The 16,078-nt window shown below is 37.6% G+C and overlaps 1 protein-coding gene across 4 annotated transcripts in view; it reads right to left on the bottom strand.

The window, feature by feature from the left end:
* The window catches only part of DIAPH3 (diaphanous related formin 3), a gene marked incomplete at its 5' end in the record, with an annotated part of 496,633 nt that overhangs the window by 215,052 nt on the left and 265,503 nt on the right, over positions 1–16,078 (bottom strand). For all 4 annotated transcript variants that reach the window (XM_080798921.1, XM_080798920.1, XM_080798922.1 and 1 more), the window contains one exon: positions 7,592–7,831. In XM_080798921.1, coding sequence (XP_080655047.1) covers positions 7,592–7,831 — 240 coding nt within the window. The remainder of the gene's footprint in view (positions 1–7,591; positions 7,832–16,078) is intronic.

The following is a 16,078-nucleotide window of genomic DNA, read 5'->3' as shown; positions in this document are numbered from 1 at the left end:
TTTATTTCATTTTCTTGTCTTACTGCATTAGCTAGGACTTCCAACACCAGGTTGAGTAAGAATGGTGAGCAGGGACAGCCTTTCCTTTTTCCCAACTGAAGAGGGAAAATGTTCAGTTTCTTACCATTAAGAATGATGCTGGCTGTAGTTTTTGTACATATTCCTTATCAACTTGAGGAAGCCCCCTTCTATATTTCTAGTTTGTTGAGTTTTTGCAAGAATGGATGTTGGATTTTCTCAAATGCCTTTTCAACATATATTAATATGATCAAATTATTTTTCTTATTTAGCCTGTGGATGTAATGGATTCCGTTAAGTGATTTTCAAATATTTAATCAGCCTCCCACACCTTAATAAATCTCACTTGGTTGTGGTACGTAATTTTTTTATACATTGTTGGTTTTGGCTTATAAAATTTTGCTGAGAATTTCTGCATCTATCTGTTTATGAGAGATATGGGCCAATAATTTTCCTTTCTTGTAATGTCTTTGCCTTTGGTACACCCATTTTATCATCATACTCCCCCACCTCTGCCACCTAAAAACAAATGTTCACAAATGCCACTGTTTAACTAGAACTATAGAGATAATAATGCTGCATGTTTTGCCTCTATCCCAAAAACATAAGAGCAATGCAGACCCTTGACAAAGAAGAGGTAAACAATAAATTCCTCCAGGAATAGAGGATCTTATTCAATTTTTTATTTTTCATTGTTAAAATGTATAAAAACAGGAGACTGGACTAAAAAGGGATGCTTGCTGGGACTCCTGGGTGGCTCAGTTGGTTGGACGACTGCCTTCGGCTCAGGTCATGATCCTGGAGTCTCAGGATCCAGTCCCACATCAGGCTCCCAGCTCCATGGGAAGTCTGCTTCTCCCTCTGACCTTCTTCTCGCTCATGCTCTCTCTCACTGTCTCTCTCTCAAATAAATAAATAAAATCTTTAAAAAAAAAAAAAAGGGATGCTTGCTAAGATTCATCTTGGGTGCTACCTCTAACTGATAGTAGCTGTCTAGAAGTACAGTATTAAGGACAATGCTGAGTCTCTGTGTTGGGGCAAAGGGAGTTTGATAGATTAGCTATGCTTTTTGTGAGAATGGTGAGATGATAGCACACAAACAGTGTATTTGCTGTTCACAAGCAAAGCCACTCTAATTCTTGTGAAAGAATAATTTCAAGTTACAATGCTTAATAGCAATTAAAAGAAAACAAAGGTAATGTGAATAAAATTTATGACAGCAAAACCAATCAAATATTTCTTAGAAAATGCTATAGATTAATTATGTTAATGAATGAATCAAAGGGCTTAAGAATCCTAAATAGTTTCACATTGCTTTGGAAGTCTGTATTTCAGTGACTTAATTGGCTGGATGTAAAGTAAGAATGGCATTTGTTATCTGCAAGTCTTTGGCCAAAAATTGCTTTAATTTCAAAGGGTGCCAAAATTCACTGGTGTGATTTTACCAATCCGATAAAGAATAAAAATCTTTCTAAAATCCTTCTAAAACACAATGCAGATGGAACAATGGATTTGTTTGGCAGAGGTCTTTCTTCAAAATAACTTCATACAGTGAGGAAAAGGCCATATAGGAGAAGCAAAATTTCACAAAACCTTCACAGTATTACCACACGGCTGTTAACAGTTGACAGGCAGAGGTATTCGTCTCCTGCTTTTAATAATGACTGAAACTCTACCTGTACAAGACAGAGCCCTGTAAAATAACTCAGGATGCCGACCATCAACTTATTTCAGTTCTGCTGTGTGCCTGAGAGTCACACTCTACTCACTCCTTTTCTTCACTTTCAGAGTAATGTTCAGCTTGGCATGAAAAAAAAGCAGCAGTTTTTGGAAATATTTTCACCACTCATCCTTAAGTGAAGACAAGGAGCTGTTTCTTTCTTTTTTTTTTTTTCTTTTTCTTTTTTTCTTGTGTTGGTTGGGTTTTGTTTTTGTATGTTTGTTCTCTAGTTCCACACCACCCATCAGGGATTTTGCAGGCTGGGATAAAGAAGTAGGGCAGAAGACAAAGTGATTCTCAGTTCAGTTTGTGCATTAAAATTACCTGGGGGACCTTTAAAAAGCCACTTATCAAGATCCATATCCATACATGTTGAAGTAATTGATCCAATGTGGAGCTGACACATCAGTATTTCTTAAAGAGTACTCCAGGTTGAGAATCAAGATACTCTAAAAAGAGCTGTTCATAATTTCAAGAAATCACCCACTAGAGCTGGTGGGGGCACTAAGCAAAAAAGAAATTAAACAGTTTTTGTTTTTGTTTTTTTTCCTTTAAAAATCTTCTGCAGGGGTTCCTGGGTAGCTCAGTCAGTAAAGCAGGTGGCTCCTGATTTCAGCTCAAGTCATGATCTCAGGGTCCTGGGATAGAGCCCCATTTGGTCTCTGCGCTCAGCAGGGAGCCTGCTTCAGGATCCTCTCTCCCTCTGCTTCTCCTCCCCACCCCCACCATCGAGCCCTCTCTGTCTACAATAAATTAATAAATCTTTAAAAAAGAAAGAAAGAATATAAAAATCTTCTCCATCACAGCTATGGGCAGCTTTATTCTACTTTTGGTTAGCCTGTGCTTGTAAAAGGAATATATAGGAGATGAGATAAAAATTTCATGCACTTCAATGAACAGACCAAAAAAAAAAAAAAATCTTTTAAATGGACAAAAAAATCAAAATCAAGAGAGGAGACAAAAACAAATCTTGTCTCCTGCTGCCTACCCTTTTAATACCTAACTTCTAACCCCTCCACACTCTCATTACTATGTATCCTTTGATGACTACATCTTTGAGATGAACTCACTGCATGTTCTACAGCCAAATAGAAAAGTTTCTTACGAAGTGATTAATACTGATACATTTATAATGGAATCAATTTTAAAAAAACCCAGGATAAACACTGACAAAAGTCATTACGATTTGTAAACTCTTCCAAAATTTATATCTATATCCTGATATAGTTTATTTAATTAGTCAGAACAAAGAGCTACATTTTATGGCTACATCATCCAGTTGTGTTGATGAGGATAATTTGTTACTCTGAAATTACCTATCATTAGACATTAGGAAATATTAAACACATGTTATACCTATTGTGTATAGACTGATAACATCTGCTTTTTAAATTTATAAGTTAAAACCCTCTCATATACTTTAGTATGGTGTTAAACTTTGATGATTGGGTCAACTCACTCTTATTCTAGAATACTGATCTATCTGAAGAAGGGGGAAAAAAAAAAAAAAAAAAAAAGGATCTTTGCCCTAACAACATATCTAAGAAAATTAACTTCAACACAAAGCACACACACATTTTTTCTAGGTGGGTACTTTGGTCAGGCGATCACCTACCATTTACTGACTGAATTTCTAAGGATATGGGTTTCCATTTAATCAATAGCAGGTCCTGAAAAAAGAATATAATTTCCAATTGCATATCCAATTCTTATCTAAAGTCTAGCAATATCTGTGGAGGACTTTATGGATGAAAAGAAGTCCGTCCATTCTTTTATATATTCTAAGATTTATCCTTTTAAATAGCCAAGCCATCAGAAAGCAAGGTACTTACACCATTTTACTTCAACTAGGAATAGCATTATGCAACTGAAAAGTACGTTTGTATCCTACCATGAGGGTTCTCTTGGAGTGTCAGGCCCTAAGAGGCTCTGGTCCAAACATGTAGGGAAAGGAAAGGAGGAGGGGACGAGAGATAATTCTAAAAGAAAGATCCTAATGTAACTGATTCTTTCGTTTCCTGTTTTAAAGACCGCGGCTCAATATCGTATTTTTCTTTTATAACAATACACACCCAAATTTTCTTGTGAAGTTCAGGTTTGGTTAATGAGAGAAAACTCATCTTTAGCTCATGTAAAGTTTCATTACCATGTTTGCACTTCACTGAGTCTCAAACCTAAACACCTATATCTTAACATATTCTCACTTGTGTTTCTCTTATATCTCATATTTTACTTTTATGTTTATTTATCATAGGCCACATCAAATATTTAGGATAAAAAAAGCTCACAAAACTTACCTTCTGAACTCAGTTATTGTTTAATTATCTCAATTATAAAAATATGCAAAGATGTACTGTAGCCCCCCAAACTAAACTATAATGTATATAGATTTCACTATTCATGTAATTATTTCTAAACTATGTAAAGTTAACATCCTAATATGAATTTTCTACACTTTTCATTCTAGAGCTAAATTTATAAAGGGTATTTAAAACTAAAGATTTTGAATATAGAATACTAGATGTCATATAATTACCCAGCATGTTTTAACAGATTAAAACATTACCCTGTCTTTCTACTGTCAAATAAATATGGAATTCCTTTTATGGACTTATCGTCAAACCAAATGCTTTATACTCAGTGTGAAAATTCAATCACAATAGTCAGAGATCAAGCTGCTTCTTCTGATAACAAACATGATGAGATATCATCTGGTTCAATATATGCTTTCAACTTGACATGTAGGCTAATAAAAAATATAAAGTTGTGGTATTTATTTTGTTTCTTGCACAATAGAAGGCTTCTAATACGGATGATCAAAGTATCTAGTATCATTGCCTAAAAATACAGCAGACTCTTATCTGGAGACAGATTAACTAGTTTACAGATTAACTATAGTAAAATAATAGCAACATGCATTGCACTTGTAATTACTATGCATCAGGCACTGTATAGCAGTATGAGAGGACGTCTACTTTCAACTACATAACTAAGAGGGACAAATTTGTGTCCATTTTGTCTATCGCAATGTCATTCACTCAGATATTTACTATGCACCAGGCACGGTATTGGGCTACTCTACCTCAACAATCGGACCTCATCTCTTGTCAACAGTTCCTCTGCAAGGAAAGTATGAGGGAGGGCATATGGTCAACTTTTTATAAGTTGGCTGGAGTTCTGAGATGCAAGCTCTCAAGACGAATAGACAGTTAACACTAAGAAACAAACTCCAGGGTGCCTGGGTGGCTCAGTGGGTTAAAGCCTCTGCCTTCGGCTCAGGTCATGGTGTCAGGGTCCTGGGATCAAGTCCCGCGTTGGGCTCTCTGCTCAGCGGGGAACCTGCTTCCTCCCTCTCTCTCTGCCTGCCTCTCTGCCTACTTGTGATCTCTATCAAACAAATAAAGTCTTAAAAAAAAAAGAAAAAGAAACAAACTCCAGCTGATATGCTGCTGTAAATGTCCCCCTGACCTTGCTCTTCATCTCGTCTTCCTTTGCTTCCCGCTCAGGAAAAGCCTGAATCTGGCAGTTGTGCTTGCCTCCTCGCCCTTCCACCTCCAAGTTCATTATCACCATATTCTCACAGTTCCCTAGATGCTCCTTAACTGTGTCACTCCCCTTCGCCCCGTCTCCCATCCTACCCCAAACCCTTTTGTCACTACCAAAGCTTGTAATTCCACTGTCTCGACCTACAGTCACTGTTTAATAATAGACACACACCGTTTCATAATACTTGTTAAATAATGAAAGCAGCTTCTGTCATCCTCCCCATCTATCTTTTCAGTTTTAGTTCCTCAGTCACTTGCTAAACGTCAGCCAGTCACCGAGTCTCCCCCAACTATAACCCTCTAGGCCAGTGTGGTCCAGGAGAATATTCTACCGTGATGGAAATGTGCTCTATTTACACTGCCAACACATATGGACACTTATTCACCTGCAACGTGGCAAGGGTGACTGAGGTATTCCCTAATTTTATTTAAATTTTAATTAATTTATACGTAAACAGCCCCACATGGCTCATGGTACCAGGGCTGGACAGAGCAGCTCAACTTTCTTCCATACTGCTATTAGAATTAGGTTGCTATGGGACATCTCTGAGAATATCATATGAATTAAAGAACATGTCTCCATTAATCTTTACCATCAGGTGTACCACTGGAGATGATTCTTAATCTAGACCAATATACTATTCCATTTCCATTTTCCCTATGCCTCTCTCACCTAAGCTTCTGATCCCTTGGTGAACTCACATATGCCATGATATGACCACACATGCCAACTGACGGCTATCGCCTAGAATGCCTTTCCTTCTCAGGAATATCCACTCATACTTCCAGATCCAGCTCAAATTCCTATTCCTCTCTGAATGGTTAGCTGTCCTCTCTTAACCGAGCTAGCCTCTCTCTCAACTCTTTGCCATAACTTTTTGGATACAGCTCTATTAAAAATTTTAATCATAATGATTTACATGTGAAAAACAGGGGTTCCATGTATGCCACATAAATAATTAAATCCATTCAATGAGACGATGAGGTCAAGCGTTTGGCACAGGAATAAGTAAGCACTCCATATGTGTGCGAAGTCTTCAATACATGGATTATGAATTGCAGCCCCCATGCTAGGGATCTTAACGAAATATATCCGGCTCAGGAAATGAGAGGAAAATAAAAAGGTGGAGATGGAGTGAAGCTAGCTCACAAGCTGTTATACCAACAGGACGCTTAGGTCAGGAAAATGTATAAGGAAAGTCATGAAAGCACTGAGAGATCAACTCTTCAAGCAAACCTAAAGCTAAAACTGGATTTGCATCTCACCTTCCCTAAGTGGCAATAAATAGCAACACAGGTCTCCCCCGCTACCCAAAAGCGGAACGTTCCCATGAAACCCTCCATAAGCCAAATAGTATAAAGCAGAGAAGCAATCACCACTTCGTAAAAGCGGAAATCCTCTTCGGATTTCAGTTTGGCAACAGGTGCATACTAATGTAGGTAGGTCTTTCATACAAGTGAAGTTGCGTGAAGTGAACTTCTGGACAGTGGGGAAAACCAGTCATCAAATTCCTTAATCAGGTAGTATAGATGTTAGCAGGTCAAGAACAAAAGAAAGCTTTTCTTGTGATGTGTAACAGAGAAGAATTTGTTGTAAGCAGATCAATAAAGTGCTATTACTATAGCCCGCTTCTGAGGAAAGAGCTCCTGTTATATAAAACAGTGAATATATTTGCCATAAGGACATTTAACCTGTGGAAGAACCCAGGAGAAAAAAAAAAAAAAAAATCTCTAAACTTCCTTGATTTTCACATCCTTTAAAATTATATTTAGATAGAAACATTTCAAAATCATCAATGACTCCTGAGGCATGTTTATTCCTAATGATTTTCCACTTATATAAAGCAGTCTCATTCTTTTCTGCCTTTAGTCAGCTTGCCAAAACAAAAACAAAAACAAAAACAAAACAACTAAATATTTAAATCCTAAAGGTAAAAAAAATGTAGTGGCAACCCTAAGCAACTCCCAATATGTCTATACCATCATTTGCAGCTACCTGAATTGAATATTAGATTTAATAATATTTTGATGTCCCATTTCATTAGTTTGGGAAAGCCTGGGTTTACAACATAATTCTGTTATTAAACAAAATCCTTCCACTGAATTTGCAGATCAGAGAAAATTAATATTTGGATTTAGCTCCAAGGTTAAGTAAATTAGCTCAGTTCACTCTGGGTTTGGGTTCATGGTTTCGTTCAAATTCCTGATAACGAGCACTTCAAACTAAAAATATTTAAACAATGTCATCAGGGCTGACATTTCAGAAGAAGTGTTCAGGCAAATATGTGTTTTTAAAAAACAAACTCACTTTACAGAGAGAGCTAAGGTTAAATCCGAAGGTTTGAGCATTCCGGGAGCCAGCGTTCATGTAGTTTCCCATCAGCAACACAAGTTCCAGCAACTTGCTGAAGCTTCTGCTCTGCTTTATCTCCTCGCAGGCAGTACTGACAGCCATGATGTCAGGTTTGATGTTGTTCACCTGCTCTTCAAACTGCAGCTTAAAGAGAATAGCACTGAGCCGTGGCCGCAGTCTCTTCACATTGCTCATCTGATGGAAAAGAAAATAGCAGATTTCCTTTAAAATGCATGGTATACTTTAGTACTGTATGACTGCGAGTAATCTGGGATGATTTATTGGTATGACAGTGCCGAGGAAGCAATATGTCCCTTCAAACTGATAGCAGGGAGAGAGAAGAGCCCTGCTTGTGTTTTGTGAGCAATCAAGAGTCATTCCTCAGAGAAGAAAAATTCGCAAATTTAGATGCCCAGTGGAAAGAAAGCTTTAATTCGATGACAATGGTCAAGTAATCGAGTGCCCATAATTGCTAAACAGAAACCGAATTTTCAAACGGTAACAGGGTACAGAGGCAACAAATTACAAAGCAGGTCTACCATTAATTTTTGTTCAATATTGAAAATGTGGGGTCATGTTTAAAGCATTCAGAAAGATCCAAAGTCGGTTTGTTTTCTTCAAATAGCAACCGCTGTCCTCAGAAGCCCTGCTGACTTAACAGTATGTGTTAGATGGAGGGAAAGTAAATAGGTCCCAATTTGTACTAAATTGACTTTCCTGAGAAACACGGCCAAGTAGAATGACTCCTGACACACACTAAATGAGCAGGGTCTGTGTTAGGGAACATGGGCGTAGCCGGAGAGAGAAGCCTCGCGGAGCCACAGATCCATCCCATGCCACGTGAACGCTGTTCAGGACTCGGGGTTCCCTTGTGAATGTGAGGGGTTGAAGACCACAAAAAGAACAAAAAGGCGAGAGGGTCAGCAAGTTCTTGCCTGAGATTCCTCCCCAGTGTTCTATCACAAGGGGGGAGAAGAGCCATTTAACTGAAGGCTGGAGACAAAAGGCATTTAAGCTATGCATTCCTTGGGCAAATATACTAGGGATTTAGACTTAAAACACCTTGATGAGGCATTAACAGTAAAACTATTGAATTTCAACAACTATTATAAATATCAAAGGCAGTGAGAGGCAAGGTCAGGGGGAAAAAAAAGTGACAGAACACCAGAGGGTTAAAATAGGGAAGAGTTCTGTCAGTCACAGACCCTAAAGGAAAAAAATAAAGGACAATGTCACACAAAGCTTATAGGATTTCTGTTCTGGAGGCACAAGACTATCTGCTCATAATATAATGACTTATTTAAAATTGAGTAGACCAGACAAAGCCCTGAATTTATTAGATTCAAAAGGCTATTCCAGACCCTGGTTAGCTGTTTCACAGTACAGCCCAGCAGCCCTGCCTAACAACTACTGGGCATTAGGGGTTTTCTCTCTGTTCATAGCGCTGAGAGAACATTGTCTGATGGACCAAATCCATACAGTGACTGAAAAGTTTCTTAGTAAATAATATAAAGAGGTAAGTCACATTTAGTGTTCTCCCCAGGCACCTGACAGATTAAACATTTAAGTGTATACAGCCAAGATCCTAAGAGTTCGACTAATGTAGTTAATGACTCCTCTCTACAAAGAGCTCTAAAAAATATCTCAAGTTTGCCTGTCTAGAGGAAACTTTTTTTCTTCCAACGAGAAAGTAGGAAGACTGTAAGCTCAAATAAGACTCAAAAAAAGGGGGGGGGGCGCAAAAACTAATAATGGCTCCATAAAACAAATATAAAACATTAGAAAGATAAAATGAAGCCCTATTAGAATACCAATTGTGAATGGGCATGAATCCTTCTGTTCGGACTTCTAGGTCCAGCACATGAAGTAGAGTTCAGCGGTGATTATTTCTCATCAAGTTGCTTCATGGTTCTTAAATGTTCCCAAATAGGCTAAATTCCCTACATTTTTATCCTTAAACATTGCAAATGGCATTCATATTATATTGGGCCAATTCTGTATAATGTTCTATTACATTTAATAGATCCTTAAGAAAAGTAAGAGAGAGGAGTAATCACCTGAATACACATAGTATGGTCATTCAAAATGTATATGATGTGCCCATGGCATGTTTTCGACTTGTATCCTCATTCATGATACTTTGTTACTTTGCAGTAAACATGCGAGGTATCCCAGGAAAATATCAGTATTACAAAACATATTACTTTTAACCTATATTAATGTACTACTTTATGCCCAAAGAGAAAAAGCTCTGCTTAAATGCTTATATTATACTGACCCAAAATATGTTGAAGCTTTCCTGCTGACAAGCTAACCATATGTAGCCAGTATAAAGTAATTAATTTTCCTAGAAAAATATAACCTAGATTTGTATGAGTAATGAGTCTACCTGGCACTGGGGACAGGTACTTTGAAAAGATAGAGTAAGTATATGATGTAATGCAGAACAAAATGCTACGAGTTCATGAAAAAGCCTGACCAAGCAAAGTCAGGAAAGGAATCCTGCAAAACACATCTTGGAGTAACATCTTTTAAAATTAGACATCCTTTGCATATTGTTTTTCCTTCCAAATTTCAAAAAAACATTTTGATGCATAGGAAATAAACTTTATTTTAGTGAAAAAAATCACTGAGTTGGAATAGAACCTGAGAGATCACCTGACACTTGTTAAGGTCCTGAGTTCTCTATTAAAATAGCCTACTGGGATCCTCCAGGACACTTGGCTGTCCCTGTTATTTAAAAATCAAACCACAGGCTCCTGGGTGGCTCAGTGGGTTGAAGCCTCTGCCTTCGGCTCAGGTCATGATTCCCAGGGTTCTGGGATGGAGCCCCACATCAGGCTCTCTGCTCCATGGGGAGCCTGCTTCCCCCTCTCTCTCTGCCTGCCTCTCTGCCTACTTGTGATCTCTGTCTGTCAAATAAATAAATAAAATCTTTAAAAACAAACAAACAAAAAAAAAAAACAAAACAAAAAAACAACCAAACCAAACCGGGAAAGAACGCTAACATTCTAAGATCTAAATCTTAAGATCTAGGATAATCACAGGGTTCTCTTTGTCATTAATCAAACCAAAGTCTTTTGTCACACTGGATCAAAGAAAAAAGGTTAAAAACTAGAAAATAATTTTTTTTAAAAATTCCAGAATGTTTGTCACTTTATGTGATCTGTGATCCGTCAACACAAGATTTGCATTCTGTTGGCTTGCTAAGGAACCTCTTATTTGTCTGCCACAGGCTAGGCTGGATGCAGAAATGGAGCACTCCATTTCCCTCTCAGTGGTAACAGAAAGTCACTAAAGAGGAGGAGGAGGAGGAGAAGAGTTATACAAATTAAACTATAAGATAGCTAATAATTAGAATGCTTGAAGAAATTAGAATTCTGCTTTCACAGAGGTAGCCTTTCAATTTATTGTTACGGAGTCTTAGTGATATAAACGTGCACCACCAAATCGATGGATTGTAATCTGAAGATCAATCTAAAGGTGTAAAAGTGAAAGTGAAAATACTTTGATTTCACTGTTGTTTGAAAGCAGGGGGCAGGATTCCCACAATCTCCCCACCGCATGACCACAGATGGCCCGTGCTGCAATGAGAATACCTTTCAAACAGTGACTGGTGAAAATCAAACCGTAAGCAATATCTGGAACACCATGGGTAACCATTACAGTCACACTTGTGTTTATTGGCAACATGAGTGTTGTCGGAGAAGAGATGAAATGAAAGACCTTTGGAGAATAATGAACCAACAGGTACTGACTGGGAGCCCACTCAGCGCTGAGAGAGTCACCTAAATCAGGACTGCCGCCTTTAGATCATCCAAGTCCTTCCATCTGTCTTAAAGGGTAAAAAGTAGTGGGCGCCTGGGTGACTCAGTGGGTTAAGCCTCTGCCTTCTGCTCAGGTCATGATCTCAGGGTCCTGGATGGAGGCATCTGGCTCTCTGCTCAGTGGGGAGCCTACTTCCCTGTCTCTCTCTCTACTTGTGATTTCTCTGTCAAATAAATAAATAAATCTTTAAAAAAAAAGGGGGGGGTAAAAAGTAGTAATAGTCCCCAGGAAGATGTCCTCTTCCATCATCTCATTATGATTATGTTTTTCCCATGTCATCCATTGTTTTATTGAGGAAAAAATAGAATTAGACATTTTTATACCAATTATGTATAATACCATATCTGATTCTCTTTGTTCTCTTTGTTTTATAGATAAGAGATATTCAGAAACCAGATTATTCAAAACTTGCCGGAGAGAGCTTCTGAATATCACTGGGTGGCTCAGTCCACTTTGGCTCAGGTCATGATCCCAGGGTCCTTGGATTAAGTCCTGCATCTGACTCCCTGCTCAGCAGGGAGCCTGCTTCTCCTCTCCCTCTGCCTGCCACTCTGCCTACTTGTGCTGTCTCTCTGCCAAACAAATAACAAATAAATAAAATCTTAAAAAAATCTTAAAAAAAAAAACAAAAAACAAAACTTGCTGGGTTCCCCCCCCACCTTCTTGCCTGCAGACTTGCGTAGACTCCCCTCAAAAGAAATTTCAGTACGTGCTCTGCATATTTGTTATTCTTACCAAAGGCTGTTTTAAAACTATTTTAACCATTCATTTGGCTAACCCTGTAAGTAACCAACTGATTGAAAAGCCACTCACTCCAGTCTTAACTGACTTAAACCTTTACTTCATATGTTTTGTGCACGTATCAGGAATAACACAATAGGATTTCGCAAAGGTTCAAGGACTCCTTCGAGGTCACACGCCAGTAGGACACAGCCCTCAAGCTAACTTGCCGCCAATCACGTGTGCGTGCCACTCAGAGCATCACAGTGTGGAAATGAATAATCACAACTTAAAAACCATCTGATACTCAACCTACTCCTATGCTTTTCCAGGAGTACGATGGACTTTAATTGCGCCGCAGTAGTTATTAGACAAAACACTATGGAGATGACCCTGCTGTGAGCATTGCCTGTTACTACTTCAGACTCCTTTCCTTTCCCGACTACCTCCTGTTGTGCTGAATTTTGAGTATTTTCCAGATTCGTGTTTGTTAGCCCCTCACACTGCACTCTCCACTCATACTTCCCTATTAGCTAATTCTTCCGTTCTCTGTGGGAGAGGTGCAATAAGCAAGGAGGATGTGAAAAAACAAATGCTTCGTTGTCCAAGACTAAAGAAAATGACGAAGGGCTGAGAGGAAAGCGACCTCTAAGAAATGTGAATCTATTAAGAGAATTAAGACACTTAGAAAAAAGGTTTGAACTTGATTTCTTGCTAAACTACATAAAAAATAGCTACCCCTTACTATTAGTTGGCCACTATTTTCAAGACTACCAGAATGCTCGGGGCGGGGTGGGGGGGGAACAGTTCATTTCATGTCAAGAAATGCATCAAAAGGGGTCTGTGGGTGGGTCAGTTGGTTGAGCATCCCTCTTGATTAGGGCTCAGGTCAGGATCTCAGGGTCTTGAGATTGAGCCCCACATTGGGCTCCACACTCAGTGGGGAGTCTGGTTGAGATTCTCTCCCTCTGCCCCTCGCCCCACTTACTCACTCATGCTCTTAAGATAAATAAAATCTTAAAAAAAAAAAAAAGAAATGTATCAAAAACATAGCTATTTAAATAGCACCTTATGCTTGTGTAGTGCTCAGAATACAAAAAAAATTTTTTTAATAAATGTGCCCTTATGATATTAAAGCTCTGAAGCTAAAATTATTTTTTAAAAACTATAGAACAGCAATGTACATATGGTATGTTTTTTTATATTTTTTCATAGGAGCAAAGCCAAGAATTATACAAAAATTATTAAAAGAATAAAACGTATATTCCTCTAGCTAGTCAAGAAATAGAACATTGGTTATAGTCATCAGATATTGCCTTATCTTTGTTTACAAGTACTTATCAATTCTGGACCACTAAGGATTTCACAGGAGGTCCAAATGAGTTCTGTAGATGCTCAGGATCTGTAAGTGGGAAAGCTAGAGAGCGAGAGACTTCTTATTTAAATTGGCAGTCTTAGCAAATACTCTTAACACAGAAGTTTCATATCTGATGAATTAAAAAGCTGGCATAAAACCCAGAACCATTCTGGTGTCTTAAATTCATTCATGTCTGCTTCCAGACAATTCCCACCCTACCACAGGAAACCAATGTTTTGATTTCTATCACAATAACTTAGTTTCGCCTCTTCTTGAAATTTATTTTAATAAAACTTTCAGTAAACACTTTTCATGTCTGGCTTCTCTCACTGAACAAAATGACTTTGAGATTCATATACATGTACTGTGATCAGGTACTTTATTCATTTTTATTAATGAGCAAGATTTCATTGTAAAAATATACCAGACAGATACCATGTTGGGGGACTCTTATTTTCTAGTCTGAGGTGAGTTGTAGGGGTTGGGTTAAACAAGGACTGGAAAAATGGTGTGTCAAGTTCTAACCCCAGGTTCCTGTGAATTTATTTGGAAAGAAGGTCTTTGCTGATGTGATTAGGGATCTCCACATGAGATCATGTTGGATTTAGGGTGAGCTCTAAATTAAGTAACTGATGTCATTTTAATTTTAAAAAGGTGGGGGGAGGGGACACACAGGAGAAAGCGATGCAAGGGAGGAGGCAGAGACAGGAGTCATCCTATCAGCTAGGAAACACAGAGTCGTGACTGGGAGCAGCTACCACAAGTGAGAAGACAGGCAGGGAACAGATTCATCCTCAAAGCCTCCAGAAGGAACCAACCTGCCAACACCTCAATTTAGGATTTTTGGTCTCCAGAAATGTGAGAGAATAAATTTGTTGCTTTAAGCCATCACAGTTGTGGGCATTTGTTATTGAGGCCCAAGGAAACTAATACAGGACCTTATGAATATTCTTGTATGAATCTTGTCATTTCTATTAAGTATCTAAAAAAACAGTATAAATGTATACTTTATAAGAAATTGTTAAACTGTTTCGCTAAGTAGTTTCTACCACTTGAAACCTGTTTGATATTTTATCTTTGCATGTTAGGTCTATATTCCATTCCTCATTAATTATCCTGTGTAATATGATGCAAGACTTGGGATTTATTTCCGTTCGTAAGATATCCAAGCGCTGCAGTACAGTTAGATGCAAAAAAGTTCCTTTCCCCACTCATTAGCCATGAAGTCTCTGTTGAAAATCAGTCGATAATAGTATCTTCGTGGGTTTATTTTGAAACTTTCTAGAAAAAGTTTGTGTATTTTTAAGCCAAAACGTTACTGCCTTGATACTGCCTCAGTAGTCTATGTCTTCCAAGTATGTTCTTTTTTCAAAACTGATTTTTAACTCTTCTAGGTCCTTTGCATGCCATACAAATTTTTTGTAACTAACTTCCTGTCAATTACTTTAACAAAACCTGCTGGGATTTTGATTGGGAATGTGTATCATATATTAGAAATCTAAGATCATTTGAGAGAAAAATGGAATCTTACTAATAGTGAGCCTTCCACTTTATAAGCCTGGTAAATATCTCATTTACAATTTCTTTAATTTCTCTCAGCAGTGTCTTACGGCTTTTGATGTAGAAAATTAGCAGGTTTGAGTGAATTTTTTTTTGTAAGTATTTTAAGTTTTGGAGCTAAAGTAAATAGCACTATTTTTATTTTGCTTTCTAGTATATCATGGCTTATAGAGAAAAATACAACTTATTCGGGTACCTGAATATTCTGTGATCTTACTAAATGCACTGGTTACTTCAACCAAGTTTGCTTATGTGAATTCATAAGGGATTTACAATGATCAGGTCACATAAAGGTGGTTTACTTCCTCATTTCCAATGCACAGGCCCTTAATTTCTTTTCCTTTTCTTACTATACAGGTTAAAACATGCATTATAATGCTGAATAGAAGTGTAAGAATAGATAGCCTTGCCTGAATTCCAATCACAAAATGACAAAGCATTTAAGCTTTCACCATCAGTTATGAGGAGAGTTACAGGTTTTCCGTGGGATGTCCTTTATCAAGTTGAAGGAGTTCCTATTTCTAGTTGCTAAGAATTTTTATTTATCACAAATTCAAATTCTGAATAATTCTTATTTTGCATCTACTTAGATAATATGATTTTTCTCCCTTTTTTCTGGTAATATGGTTAACTACATTAATTTTTAAATGTTAAGTCAACCTTGTACCACTTGGTCATGACATACTCTTCATGCACTGAAATATTTGATACAAAAATACTTTGTTAATTTTTGCATATATGTTCAAGTCTAATTCTCTGTACTGAAATTCTTTTGACTCTTGATATCTGTAATTTGAAAATCTGGTTTTGTTTTTCAGTGTTTGCAATCAGTTCAAAATGACTTTTTCTTTGACCCACAAGTAATTAAAAACCACATTATGCAATTTTCAGAGATTTTCCATTATTATTGTCCAGTTAAGTTTTAACAGAAAACCAACTCAGCAAGATTTCAATCTTCTGAAAATTACCAAGATATA

The sequence above is a fragment of the Martes martes genome (genome assembly GCF_963455335.1).
Source record: "Martes martes genome assembly, chromosome: 3".
In the NCBI taxonomy this organism is placed as follows: Eukaryota; Metazoa; Chordata; class Mammalia; order Carnivora; family Mustelidae; genus Martes; species Martes martes.
Note: the sequence above shows the minus strand (reverse complement) of the source record. Positions and strands in the feature narration are given on the sequence as shown.